General features: G+C 42.2%; 2 protein-coding genes and 1 non-coding gene across 4 annotated transcripts in view; 1 reads left to right on the top strand and 2 right to left on the bottom strand.

The window, feature by feature from the left end:
* zdhhc8b (zDHHC palmitoyltransferase 8b) overlaps positions 1 to 8,290 on the top strand; it is a 94,960-nt gene extending 86,670 nt beyond the window's left edge. For both annotated transcript variants that reach the window (XM_085179350.1, XM_085179351.1), the window contains 4 exons: positions 1,664 to 1,769; positions 2,737 to 2,843; positions 2,952 to 4,015; positions 4,591 to 8,290. In XM_085179350.1, the coding sequence (XP_085035476.1) occupies positions 1,664 to 1,769; positions 2,737 to 2,843; positions 2,952 to 4,015; positions 4,591 to 4,723 (1,410 nt within the window). In that variant the 3' untranslated portion in view covers positions 4,724 to 8,290. The remainder of the gene's footprint in view (positions 1 to 1,663; positions 1,770 to 2,736; positions 2,844 to 2,951; positions 4,016 to 4,590) is intronic.
* ranbp1 (RAN binding protein 1) lies at positions 7,896 to 12,436 on the bottom strand. The gene is made up of 6 exons (XM_085179382.1): positions 12,287 to 12,436; positions 11,287 to 11,420; positions 11,047 to 11,204; positions 10,348 to 10,476; positions 10,192 to 10,260; positions 7,896 to 9,106 (listed from the first exon to the last, which is right to left on the bottom strand). The coding sequence occupies exons 1-6, from the start codon at positions 12,299 to 12,301 to the stop codon at positions 8,964 to 8,966; spliced, it is 648 nt and encodes a 215-aa protein (XP_085035508.1). The 5' UTR covers positions 12,302 to 12,436; the 3' UTR covers positions 7,896 to 8,963.
* LOC146507358 (small nucleolar RNA SNORA77) lies at positions 9,782 to 9,909 on the bottom strand. The gene has a single exon (XR_014877408.1). It is a non-coding gene; the product is annotated as a small nucleolar RNA SNORA77 (small nucleolar RNA).
* Positions 12,437 to 13,112: the final 676 nt, after the last annotated feature.

Here is a 13,112-nt window from a genome sequence, read left to right as displayed (position 1 = left end):
CGATCGCCCTTTTTTCTAAGTTTTCAAAAGTTTCATGTTTTAGACACAGTGTTGTTGCAGTTTAGTGAAGCTCCGCCCATTTTCATTTCTGAGGAACTCTTTAGGATGCTCTTTTTACACCCTGTCATGTTACTGACCTGTTGTCAGTGAACCTAAATTAGACACCAAATGTTCCTCTAGCTGCTTCTTTTTAGTTCCAACCACTTTTCTAACACTTTTTCCAGCTTCCCAATTTTTTTGAGAACGTTTGCCGCCATCAAATTCGATGTAATACAGTAAAATGTCCCAGTTTAAGCATCTGATATGTTTTCTGTGCTCTAGTGTGAAAACAAATTGGCTTTATGAGTTTTTGCAAATCATAACATTCTGCTTTTATTTACGTTTTAAATGCCGCCCCACATTTTTTGGAATCAGGTTGCACTAGCATTTATCCAGGCCTGTATCATTAATGTTGTCATTAGGAGCCTTGAAGTGCTGTGTGAGCACGATGGTGCACGCTACAACTTTTATAGGCACTAAAGATGATCCTAGTATTCATCAATAATGCATGGAGTGAAAAGAATCCATTTAGTATTAATCCACAGAGGACAAGAAACACATTTCCAGCTCTTATCCTCCACCAGTTACTGCCCATAACACAGTATGAATGCATACGCTGATAACACTGCATAACAATATGGTTACTTTAATACTAACGAGACTTATGTCAACATATTATTTTATTATTATTCAAAAATACAGGGGGTTATGCAGAGGATGGCACAGATACCTCACTTTAAATCTAGACTGCTGCGCACTTGCTGATAAATTCGGGGTGAAACACGCGCGTCAGAACGACTAAACGAATGAAATATTATATCGAGCAATTCATATTTAATTTGACCCACAGGTTCGACTAAACAGACTAAAACTTGTCTTTTTGCCTTTAAGGGGCAGATGAGATATGGAAAAGAGAGCAGAGGAATGACATGCCGGCTGGGAAGTCACCCTTGGATTGTCCCCAGACTCTGGAACATTTTTGTTCCTTATGTTGTTAACTTTTGGAAAATCCGAGTCGGCTTTCTTAAGTAGGCCTCAACGGAGCAGTTAATTTTATTGCAACTCCGTCTTCTTCATGTCTGGCTGAAGTTTTGTTTCGTTTTATTTTTAGTTAACCATGGTTTGTCACATCTATGGTTTGGGAAGGAAAATATTAAGAGGAAAGTTAGCTTTATTACAATGGAGTAATTACTTCCTGATTTCTGTGCTCAATCAGGGATCTTTCTGCAACTAGGATTGATTACTTGGATTTTCTTTTCTGCCTGTTCTTAAGAGCTGGCTGAGAGGTACTGGAGAAAATTGTATTGATTGCTAAATGACAAAGTCGTGTCATTTGAAGTTTGGTGCCGTCTCGGCCTAATAATGCAAGTTTTTAAAGGGAAGAAATCTGCAGACGGTCACTTAAATAGAAGCACAGCTGACTTCCAGCTCAAGACTGCGTCAGCTGCTACCAGCATTACATCCCTTAATCTGAGAATCTTAATCCAACTCTGCCGTTATTTCTTTTTTCGTTTTACAGCCACTACTAAGTATCAATTTAAACGTCGACTAGTTGCCATGTGCAGGTTTGCCACCACGAAAACCCTCTGTGACACTTTGTGTTTGTCTCCTGTCTTTCGTGTAGTCCAAAAGCAGCCTCGATGGTTTAGATGACAAGGAAACCCAGCCGCCGCTGCCACCCAAAGCTGATAGGTACAACCAGCTTAAAAGCCAGATGACCTCCAGTGAAGGTAAGAACCACAGAAACAGCCCCGACTCCCTCTCGCTCTCTTTCTCCTGTCAGTCATCATCAATCCAAGTTCTTGTTCTTGTCACGGTTGCACCAAACAGCAATTCCCAGAACTTCCCCTGTAGATCACTGGTGTCCTGGTTGGGAGCAGGCTCTCGATTAGCCTGATGAATGTCCCTCCCAGCGGCAGGTTGATGGCCTTTTTCACGCCTGGCCAGAAAATGGGCCGTGATTTGCGGTGAGAAGGCGAGCTCTGCTCTGTGAATCAGCACCAGATTTGTGGTGCGATTCCAGGGTGAAGCATTGCAACGTAAATCACCACCTTTTTTCGGGTAGGGGTGGGGTACAATGGCAACTGAAAAATGCCTTTTGAAAACCATCCGTATAAACGGCGAACCTACTGTGGAGGTACAGCTAAGGGTTTTAGCCTCCATTCAGCAGTATGAAAGGGTTTATAGTAGAGTTAAGGGCAGGTTTCTTCCTCGGATCTCCAGTGTCATGGTGCATTATGTCAGGGTCTGGAAACTTTCTGCTCTTCCAAAGAGCACTACTGCTGCCTGGTGGTACTTCAGGTCACTGCGCCCGGTCTAGCGTCACCTCGCCTTTCGAGGCACTTTTCTGAACTCTGAACCTGTGGACACAAGTGTTCTTTGCGTGTTTCTCCAAAAAGATTCAGGCATCCCCGCTGAGACATGGCTGCCTGCTAAAAGCACCTTCTTTAAATGCATTTGGGTTTTGCATTTTACTCAAGAAGAGTGTTGTTTTTCAGTGATGGGCAGTTGGCTGTTGCTGGACTCAGATGTGTTAAATATTAGTTACAGATTTCATTCTTCCCATCTGGCTATTCCAGTTAGTTTTGTTGTGTAGAAACTGTGATTGTGTGGTTTTGCAGAACTCTACAGCTTCTTCTGTGTTGTTGCTTTAATCTGGAGTTTTTTAACACAGGGTTTATATTGTTTGTATTGTAGAGACTTCGCTGTCTGGTAAGACCCACCCATCCACTCCAGCCATGTACAAATTCAGGCCATCCTTTGGCACCATGCCCAAAGTCCACTACCACACTACAGAGGAGAAGGTAACGCATTAATGTTATTATCTATTCTACATCTTTGTGAAACAATGAACAGTGAGTCGTCGTAAAGTGCCAAAAGGCTCAGATGTTATTTTGACATTTGCCCCTCAGATTGTCATATCTGATGAGCGGAAGCCCTCAGCCATCCTGGAAGAAGGTGTCCGTGGTCACGACTATCGATCCGAGCCGAACCTGGACCTGCCTGAATATGCTAATGCTCCCCTCCACCGCACGTTTCAGTCCTCGCCCCTCCAGCTGGATTCAGACCCCATCAACTCCCGCTCTCTCAGCCTCAAGCAGGGTCACGGCCGGCCAGAGAAGGGCCAGCTCCCAGCCCTGGAGCCACGGACAGTCACTTCAACCCCCTACAAGAGTGTCTTCTCTCCCAATAATCTCTCCAACCGCAATGGTAGTCTATCCTATGACAGCCTGCTCAACCCCAGCATTTCCCCAGCTACTGCCAGTGAGTCCATGGCCCACCGTGGGGTTCCCTCTGTGGGGTTCCATTCACCCTACCTGCCCACCAAAATGTGCCACATCCGGGAACCTGATATGCAGAGACAACAGGTCCCCCCTACCTACAGCCCAGTGATGCCCCCCAGAGTGGTGGGCAGACAGTCCCCTCACCTGAGGGACAGAGATCCATCTCCGGTGCGCTACGACAACCTCTCCCAGACCATCATGGCATCCATCCAGGAGCGAAAGGAGAAGGAGGAGAGGGAGAAGCGGCAGATGCATCACGGGCGCTCCCAGACCCATATCTATGCCCAGGACTCTGGTGTGTTTGATGGGGGCTATGGCCTGCCTGCCAATGCTTGCTACCCAGATGGGCCTCGTGGCCCCGGGTCAAGAGGCCCGACACCTCCAGCCTATGGAGGCTCCAGGGACAACCTAATGGGGATTGGACTGATGAGCTATGGTCAAAGAACCCCAGTGCTGCGTCACGCTGGCTCTACACTGGGCCGTGCACCTAGGACGTCGTCCACCTCCCTGCACACAGATCAAAGCAGCATCAACAGCAGCCAGAGCAGAACCACAGGCCCAGAAGGCCCCTATCGCTCCCCGGCCCACCAGCCCCATTCCCCCGCTATGCCCCGCTCCCCTTCTTACTCCCGCCAGAAACTCTACATCAGTGCACACGAGAGGACAGACTCCCCTCGTCTAGGGGGCCCAAGGTATGAATCCTAATGCAACTCCTGGGGTACTGCATGCATGTACAGAGCCGGGGTCTGGAGGTCACTGAATGTATTCTCGATGGAAACGCTGCTCCCTCTGCTGGACACAACCAGCAATACATCAGCTAATCAAGGCAACATGTAGCAGTTGTGTCATGTATGTTTGTTTTTTTGTCCCACTGTTCTGCTCATTTATTCATAAGTTCTGTCTGGTGTGTGAAGTCGTACACATTCTGTTTTGATTTGTTTGTTTGCCTTTCTAGTAGAAGTTAAAAAAAGAAATAACATTTTTTGTATTATTTCAAACAAATCTGTTGAATAAAACTGTGTGACAATCATTCCTTTTTCATTTTGCATGCTCTTTACTGACTCCACTAACATTTTCAAGCCTTTTACTTTACTAACAAGTAAACACTTGACTAATCATCCACGTTGCTGTCTTGTTTTTTTTGGGTGGGCGGGTTCTGACTGACATATAAAATTGTGTTGCTGTTCCAACTGATGTGCATGCTTTCACATCCCTTAGTGTTTGATTTGTTTGTTGAATCATTTCTTATTCTTCTCTTTCCACTCAGAGAGGCCATGAAAGTTAACGGGCAGATGGACTGCCACCCGAGTGCCCAGGGTGCCGCCCTCAGTCCCAGTCGCCACAGTAACGTCAAAAAGGTGACAGGCGTAGGAGGCACCACATATGAGATATCAGTGTGAGCAGGGACACCGCATCCACCAATGACCCACAGTGGACGCTCTGCCACAGAGAGATTCTCCTGTTATTTTAATAAGATAACAGGCAGTCAGGGGTGCCCCCCCCCCTCCCCCCCATTTACTCTTCAAAATCAGAGGATCTCTTTGCTCTTTCGAGGGTCTTGTTTAGCTATATGCCCGTGTGTGTTTGTGCCAGAGGGGTGGGTTGTTAACGTTGCAGGCTGTACTGTGCGTGTGCAGAGTGTTTGTCCTTAATATTTTGTAGTCCATCGTCGTGGACCGTCCAGCGAGATCGTCAATGTTTTTACCGTCGTCTCTCATCTGTGTTTATGAAGCGTTTGTCGTTCCAAATGTTACACACAAACTTTCGCTCCAGCGAACGCTGAGGGCTGAACAGAAACACTACAGATCGATTAAACACTTGACTTGCTCCGGATTTCTGCAAGAAGACTCTTTTCAGCTGACCTCAAAAAGTCAAGGTGCTTCACATTAACTTGTACTGTTCATGCCATGTCTGGTGGAGATGTGATGGAGGTTTAGGTGGAGACGATATGTGCAAGGGCAGTAAAAAAAAAAAAAAAAAGCAACACAAGTCAGATGAGAAACTGGAGATGGTGACAAGGAAAGAGCTCTGCAGAACAGGAGCGGGTGTTCCTCAACCCTGACATGGTTATTTGATTGGGCAAAGACTGTATATAAAAGATGTTCCACAATACAATGACATCACCCATTTGTTTGGAGATTCCTGTTTTGAAGGACTAACTTTAGGATTTAGCTGAAACGGAGGGCACAGCTGATCAGTTAACATTAGTTAGCATCTTCGATCAGCGGATTGCATCTGTTTTATACTGTGACATCAACTGGATGCTAATTTTAGCCTGTGAAAATCAGGCGTAAAACAAACTGCACTTACTGCAAAAATCAAACGGAACAGCTGACTCATTAGTTGTCCGACTAGCACTGGTTTAGTATGCTAGAGAAAGTGAAGGGTGGAATAGAGGGCACTGCACATCCCAGTGTATCCCCTGCCTGACCGTCTCCTTTTGTTATAAATGGGACCATGTTTTACTAAATTAACACGGAGTATTAAAAAAAAAAAAAACGACATAAAAACAACTTGATCCTAGCTACTGATACCATGATCTCATTTGGAAAATTCATTAGAAATCAAGTGAGATTTAGGATTACTTTTTCTTTTAGAATTCCATAAGACTTGTTTTGTGTAACCAGAAGTGTTGCCCCCTGCTGGCTACTACAACAAATGCAGGTTTAAGGCACTAACGTACTGGTTTCACTTTCAGAGGGATCCATCCATCCTTAAAGCACGTGGTAAGGGGTTGAGGAACACCCACTGTTCTACAGAGTACCTAACTTTTACTTTAGTTTTGGGTGGTTGCATTCCAAATTTAATGAAAAAGTCGCTTTTAATGAACACACTTTATTTTTCTATAGAATTTTCTCAAGAACTCATGCATCCAGAGATGCAGGTTGACATTAAATTGAATATTATAAATGTTTCCACTTCCTGACTGGAGCGCAGATTTTTAGGGTTGCAAACTAGCACAGCCCCGCCCCTTTACCCCCGTAATGAGGATTGAGTATCCAATCATGGCTCTTTTTGTTTTTTCAGTTTGTGATTTCAGCATCAGCCACATCAAAAGAGCTGGGGTGATTATATTGTGCTCTGAAAGACCAGAATACCTCATCCCAGTGTTTTTCACTGAGTACAGAACGAGTCCACCCTGGAAGCAACCAAATGAAACTCAAAAAAGGAAAAATATTTAGTCAATAAGCTATGTTTTTGCTATAAGTATACATATAGGAAGATTAAATGAAACAAATCAGTATCAGTTAAAAAATCAAACATTGGTCACTTTTTACTTTGTACTTTTCCTTTTTTTTTTAAAAAAGTATCCTTTTATATGGAATTGCTGTTTTGAGTGGAGTTTGTTCTTAAATTATAATTTCAATAAATGGATGAGATTGTGAAAAATGGGTAAATAAAGTAGATAGAATTTGTTCTATATGGCAGTGTTAAAAACAGAAGTTATGACATAATCCACAATGATATGAACTGTCTAAATGATGAAGTTGAGGACTGGGCTTTGCATAAAAGCAGCCTCGATCTTTAGGTGCCAAAAGCGGCTACACACCACATCTTCAAAGAGACAACAAATCGGTCATGTAATGCTATGTCACAAAGAGTGAAAATGCCAAATTCATTCGTTTGCAGTAGCTGTCTGGTACAGCTCTGGCACTGCCGTTACTTTTTTGTTAATCCAAAAAAAAGTAATACCTTTAAAATAGCTGATGAAAACTAAGTGGACAATGACACAACATGCCAGATGTTACTAGAATGTAAATGTTGCATTTGGTTGCATTAACAATAAGCCATTGTTGCCTTTTGGGAAGAAACTTTGTTTCCATACAAAGCAAACTATGGCTGACTCACTTGACAGTGAAATAGAAGTGTTTTGTACTGAGCAGCAGGTGACACCTGTGACGATCTCTGACTGGGTACGCTTTCTTGAACCTTCTGTGGCAAGAGTTGTCTCCCATTTAAGGTCTCACCCAGCTGCCTTACCAATGAAGTCATTACTGCAAAGCACGGTCGCGCTCGTCTGTTCCAACTCCTGTATTTGTAGTTGTAATGATTAAAATAGTTTGTTGTGAGGCTGTGGTATACAGGGCTAGTTTTTTGGAAATTCGGACGAGTAGGAATGTCAGCGGAATGGCAAAGTGGAACATCTTGAAATCCCAGAACAGACCAATGGCTGCTGAGTTTGCTGAAAAAGCCGATCAATCGTGACTCCCAGACCCCATTTGACCACATATCTAAAGAGCTAATCGATGTCATTCCTCTTTAAGATGACTGCCGTTAGTCCAATGTTGTTTTCCTGGGATGGACATCACTGCAGGTCAGGGGCCATTCCTGACAGTCAGCAATGACTCTGTTGCATCAGCCACAAGCTGACTTTTGTTTTCCGAAACTCATATAGAAAGTTCAATGTGTATTAAAAATGAAGAATATACTGTAACTGTACATGCGTTCCTATTTTTGTGAAGAGGAAATATTTCCCAATGACCTGAGCAGAGTAAATAAAGTTTCCGACTCTTTGGATCAGACTGATTATTCCTAACGAGAAACGAGTGACTTTATATGAATGCAAACGTGTGGTCTTTGACAGCTTTTATTTGAAGTTGGACGAAACATTTCAAATCATTTGTGTGCAAATGAGAAGCAACATTTCATCCATATTCATGTATTTACAGATGCACTGGCACTTAGATGCACTTCAGAGGCAAGGTTAAGAACTCAATTAGTGGAAAGAAAAGGAGAGGGTGGTGAGCACACAGATCAAAGAGGGCACACTCTGTTACATATACTCTACATGCTTTAAAGTCTGGGAATGTTATGATCTAAACAATACAAACTTGATTTACTACTGAGGAACGCAAGTCAGAGCATAGCTGCACCAAACTGATGGACTGTTTACTTTGGACTTGATGTTTGTCAGGACAAAAAAAAAAAAATAGCTAAGTGCATCTCATTTCCTATCAGTCAACCATCAGTGCACACTGCACAGAGCAGTACTCATCTGATGCCCCTCAACTTTCTGGAGTGGATTCCCTTCAAATCAGTTCCCAACAGAACTGACCAAAGAAGGAACTACTTCTGCAAGGCAGTCAGTGAGAAGTCTTTGCCTTGTTGTCTAACAGTAGGAGCATTAACAGTGGGCAGGGTAAGGCGGCCCACTGAGATGCAACATGGGATTTTATACTTAAAATGCACCTCTGTAATACCTGGTCAATGACCCTGCGCTGCCATCGAGCAGGCTACGTTATCCTCTCCCTCTACAAACAAAACTCTTTATCAGAATAGCAAAAACAAACCAAACAAAAAAGAAATACCCCAATGTGGGAATCGTCACTATCACAAGCCTCTTTTCACAGTTTGTTTGAAGTAACATTGAACTGTAGATGACAACGATGGAAAGCGTGGCATTCCACGGTGCAAAGAGGGAAAGGGGTGGGAAAGGAAGGACTTTTTCCAGAAAAAAATCACTAGCGTGTATTTTTTTCCCCCATTGGCATCAAGGACTTGTGATCTTGAGGCAAAAAACAATAAAAAGAAAACCTAATAATATTATGCAAGTGTCCAAATTCAGTTCATTTAGAGTCTATTGTAGAAAAAGAGGAAAAACCGATATATTGAAGATCAGCAAAAGCAAGTTCTTGGTTCTCAATTCTTCTCATCTTTCACCTCCTTCTCATCCTTCTTCTCAGTCTCCTTTTTCTCCGCTTCCTTCTTTTCCTCTGATGCCTTGTCTTTCACAGAGAGTTCCTCCAACTTCTCTGCCACCTTGTTCGCACTATCGCTGTTGCCTGTGAAAAGCAAACAGGAACAAGTGCCATTAGCTAAGAAGCAATGCTGCATTCTACAGCTTTGACTGTTGTGTTGTAGAAATATTACCTAAAACAAAAGGATCAAAAATAAGGATAACCCAATAAAACAACTGAAATTGAAACGCTGACTGACATTTAAGGGGTTAGTCAGGAAAATGATCCAATATTGCCCATCTGTAAGAGGCATGTGCATGTAAACCCAGAGGTCAAATAACAACCAGATGTTTACAGTCACCAGGATGAAAATCAGGTGTGAGCATGAGCTCCAAATGTGCGGAAATGTATCAAGACTGATACAATGTTTTGTTGATGAATTGGATTTTTTTTTTAAATCTTTAAACAAGTTTGGAGAACTTCAGAAGCTCCTCCCATATTAGTGAGACATGATGGTGCTATGATTGAGCCAGAAATCAGTCCACCCACCCTGAAAACCAGCAAATAAATAAAGATACATACATGAACTGACACTAAACAAAAAAGAAAATGGGCTAAGCAGCAAGACAGTGACCCCCAGCATACACACAGTTCTCTTGTCAAAGAAGAATTAAATTCATGGTTTTGAAAGGTGCAGAAGTACAGTAGGTTTCCTCAACACACTCTACAACAGTCTAACCTTTCTATGACGCGAACACCATGGGCCTGTGGAAACTGAATTGTAATGTAGCAGAACATACCGACACCAGTCTTTAGAAAACTAGTAAAGTGTTACATTCTGCGTGTTCATGTAGCAGACAGAAAAAGTCCCCAGCTGAAGTTGGCAGCAGAGAACAGAGTGTGTCTGCATGCTCACAGCCCCTATCCTCATGTCACATTGCCCTCACTTTGAATTCAGTCAATACAAGTCATTTTAACCTTAGCAAAATGTTGCATTCAGGGTTCTGGAAGTACTTGCTACTGACATGTTTCCAAGTAAAATTACTGACAATTCCTATCTAATGTTGATGTGGTCTACATTACGGACTCGTTTATGTTGACAAAACTGTTTTACTTCACTTGCTTCTCAGAAAATTCACATATGCGATATCTAGGGGGGAAAAAAGCCTAAAAGTTTAAGCTTCATGTACCTGTTTGCTCTAGATGTTTTCTGACTTCCTCCTTGCACTCGTCAAACTTCACCTTGAACTTCTGAGCATCTGCAACAGAACATAATGTAACATAATTTAAAATCCAAGTCTGGGAGAATTAATGTGTAATGTTGAAATGGGTAGCTAAATACTTACTTTCAGCATTTAAAAAGCGGATTGCCAGAAGTTCAGGTTTGGGGCATTCATCTGCATAATCAGCTAGTGTGTTCCACACCCATGCTCTGTCACTGCCAGCATTGGGCTTCAGCTCCATCATTGGTAAAACTGTGGTTAACAAGAACACATAAAGTGCAGGTATGAGCACAGTCACTTAAATAGATTTTTTTTTAATATCTAGTAGTTTCATTGGGAATTAAACACACAGATGCACCATTTTTTATCTCCACACATGGAGGGAGTAAAACACGCATTTTCCCAATCAAACCAACACACAAAAAAATATCACAGTCTGGATAGTATCACAACCGGATGAGATTACAAGCCCAGTACCTCGAACACCCACCCCTCAACCTCTCGTTTGCTCATCTATAGTTCTGTTGTTGCCACTAATACCAGGGATTTGACTCATTTAAAGATCGTGGGGAAGGGTGACGGGGGGAATCACATGGGGCCTATTGTCTTTTTGTACTTACATGTACATCAGAAAATGTTTGCAATAAAAACAAGCAAAAAATACTTGGACGCCCCAGTCAGCGAGTACACCTTGGCTTTAAATAACACATCTTCACACCACTCTACCTGTACCGCCACTCACCCATATTGTTTAGGTTACATATGGCCAATTGTTGTCATGACATGAATAGCAATGAAATCAGATTTCTCAATTTGACTCACTGTGATGGTTGGCACAGATCTTTAGAGTTCGATCTCTCCTCATCAGGAGGCGGATTGTGCCCTTCTCTTTGTGTTTCAGCAGCTTGACGTCTCCAGTTCCTCTCTCCTTCCACTCCGGCGGGTCGTTTTCAGAGGCAAAACGATATAGTTTGGCCCGCCTATGAAAACAGCAGAACACCTCAGTATTAGGAAACTGATTAATGTGTCTCTGTTAATGTGTTCACATGGTAAGCAACTTACATTTTAAACAGCTCCTCCTCGTCCTCCTCTAATGTTTTCACATCCTGCTCAGGAAGAGACACGATGGGCTCAAAGTGGGGATCATGATTAGAGTCTTCTGCACCATCTGCAGTGGTATCATGGTCTTCCTGGTCCTAAGAGGAAAAGTACATTAAATTAACTTAATTAACTCAATCCCCCCCTCCCCCTAAAGTTGAAGCTTCATTTTACTTTAGTATTGTCATCAAATATTTATCCAACTTTATTTTTTCCTAAGACAACTCGTTGTGAACTTGCCTAGCTAGAAACGCAGGCCTTTCATTAGCCGGCTAGCCCGGAGCTAACAATCCGACTTTGTCTTTTTTTGCACCTCTGTCCGTTTTGCGTAGCACAACTGCAGTATTTTTTCAGTAACTTGTGTGATTTTCGAGCAGTCTATTTAATATAACACCGTCACTGCTAACAGACAGTAAACAGCGCCCTGATATAGAGCTAACACTAGCTAACTAATGTTAGCAAGTATTGTGCTTGGCAGACAAAGGCAAGCAACCTAGCTAACCTCGTTGCCCTGAGCTAGTGAGAAGTATACTAACTGAAAAATACCCAGTTTAAAAAACTGACCGGTGTGATCGTGTAGTAGAAGCACTAATGTTCTTGCGCACATCACCTCCCTATGCTAATGTTCACAGTATGAAGCTAATGTTAACACGTTTGCTGGCTGCACACTTTGAATTATGGGCTCGTGAACTGTAACGGAAGTGTTAAGAGTGGAAATTTTTACAACGGTTAACGCTGTGCATTTTTACAAGTCCATTGGCGTTCCGTTACTTTTACATCACTAAAAAATATCAATTAGTGTTTCATAGCATCACCAAAGACAAGATCATTGTCGGCATTTCTTGCACACGGCTTCCTTTCGAAACTTTGACAAATTATGACACATGAAAAACAATGTTTGTCACAAAATTGTTATTTCCCAGCAATCATAAAGCATTACACGTCCTAGAATGATAGACCTCACCTTTGGGTCTGCCATATTATTGTAGATGTTTGTAGATTATGAGAGTAGTTTGAGAGATTCAAATCCCAAACTGGCCGCCGTTTCCCTTCAGCTTCTCTCACTTCCTGCTGCAGCTTTCGCGCGCCGAATTCTCTACGCATGTCCGCGCTCACGCTGTCACAGCACGTGCACCGCCTCTCTCTTCTCAGGGATACCCCTCTTCACAAAAATGTTTTTACTGGACATTACTGTCAATAGAAAAACGTGACAACTTGTATCGAAAGAAAAACAAATTAACCAATGAACAAACAAACCAAAAATCTTCTGGTTCGATAATTGTCACATCATTTTATAAATATTAGTCATAATATTTACTAAGTATCATCTGTGATACAATAATACAATCTATGTGCAAAAATTATACCTCCATGACATATGAAGCCACTAAGGCTTCCATAGGCTTATTAGCATGTTTGTACAGGATCAATAACTATCAAGTGAACTAAACAACAATCTGTAATGGAGACATTACATTGCAATAATTCTGTTGTATATAGTATTTTATTCTATTGTATATAGTATCTTATTCTTATTCTTATTCTCTTATCCTATTCCAGTGTTTCTCTTAATTTTTGCTGCTATAACTTTGCACTGTCCACTTTCTGCTGTGACACAATAAATTTCACACGTGTGGGACTAATAAAGGTTATCTTTACCTTTATCTCTTTAAAAGGACAACAGAACAAAGGGGGGATTTTGAGATATTAGTGGCATAAAACTGAAAGGTTGTAGAAAAACTTGCTGGTGAATAAAGCCAAATGTATCCAATCTAAATATTAACAGACTC

The sequence above is a fragment of the Neolamprologus multifasciatus genome, chromosome 12 (assembly GCF_963576455.1).
Source record: "Neolamprologus multifasciatus chromosome 12, fNeoMul1.2, whole genome shotgun sequence".
NCBI lineage: Eukaryota > Metazoa > Chordata > Actinopteri > Cichliformes > Cichlidae > Neolamprologus > Neolamprologus multifasciatus.
This window is presented reverse-complemented; position numbering and strand designations above follow the sequence as displayed.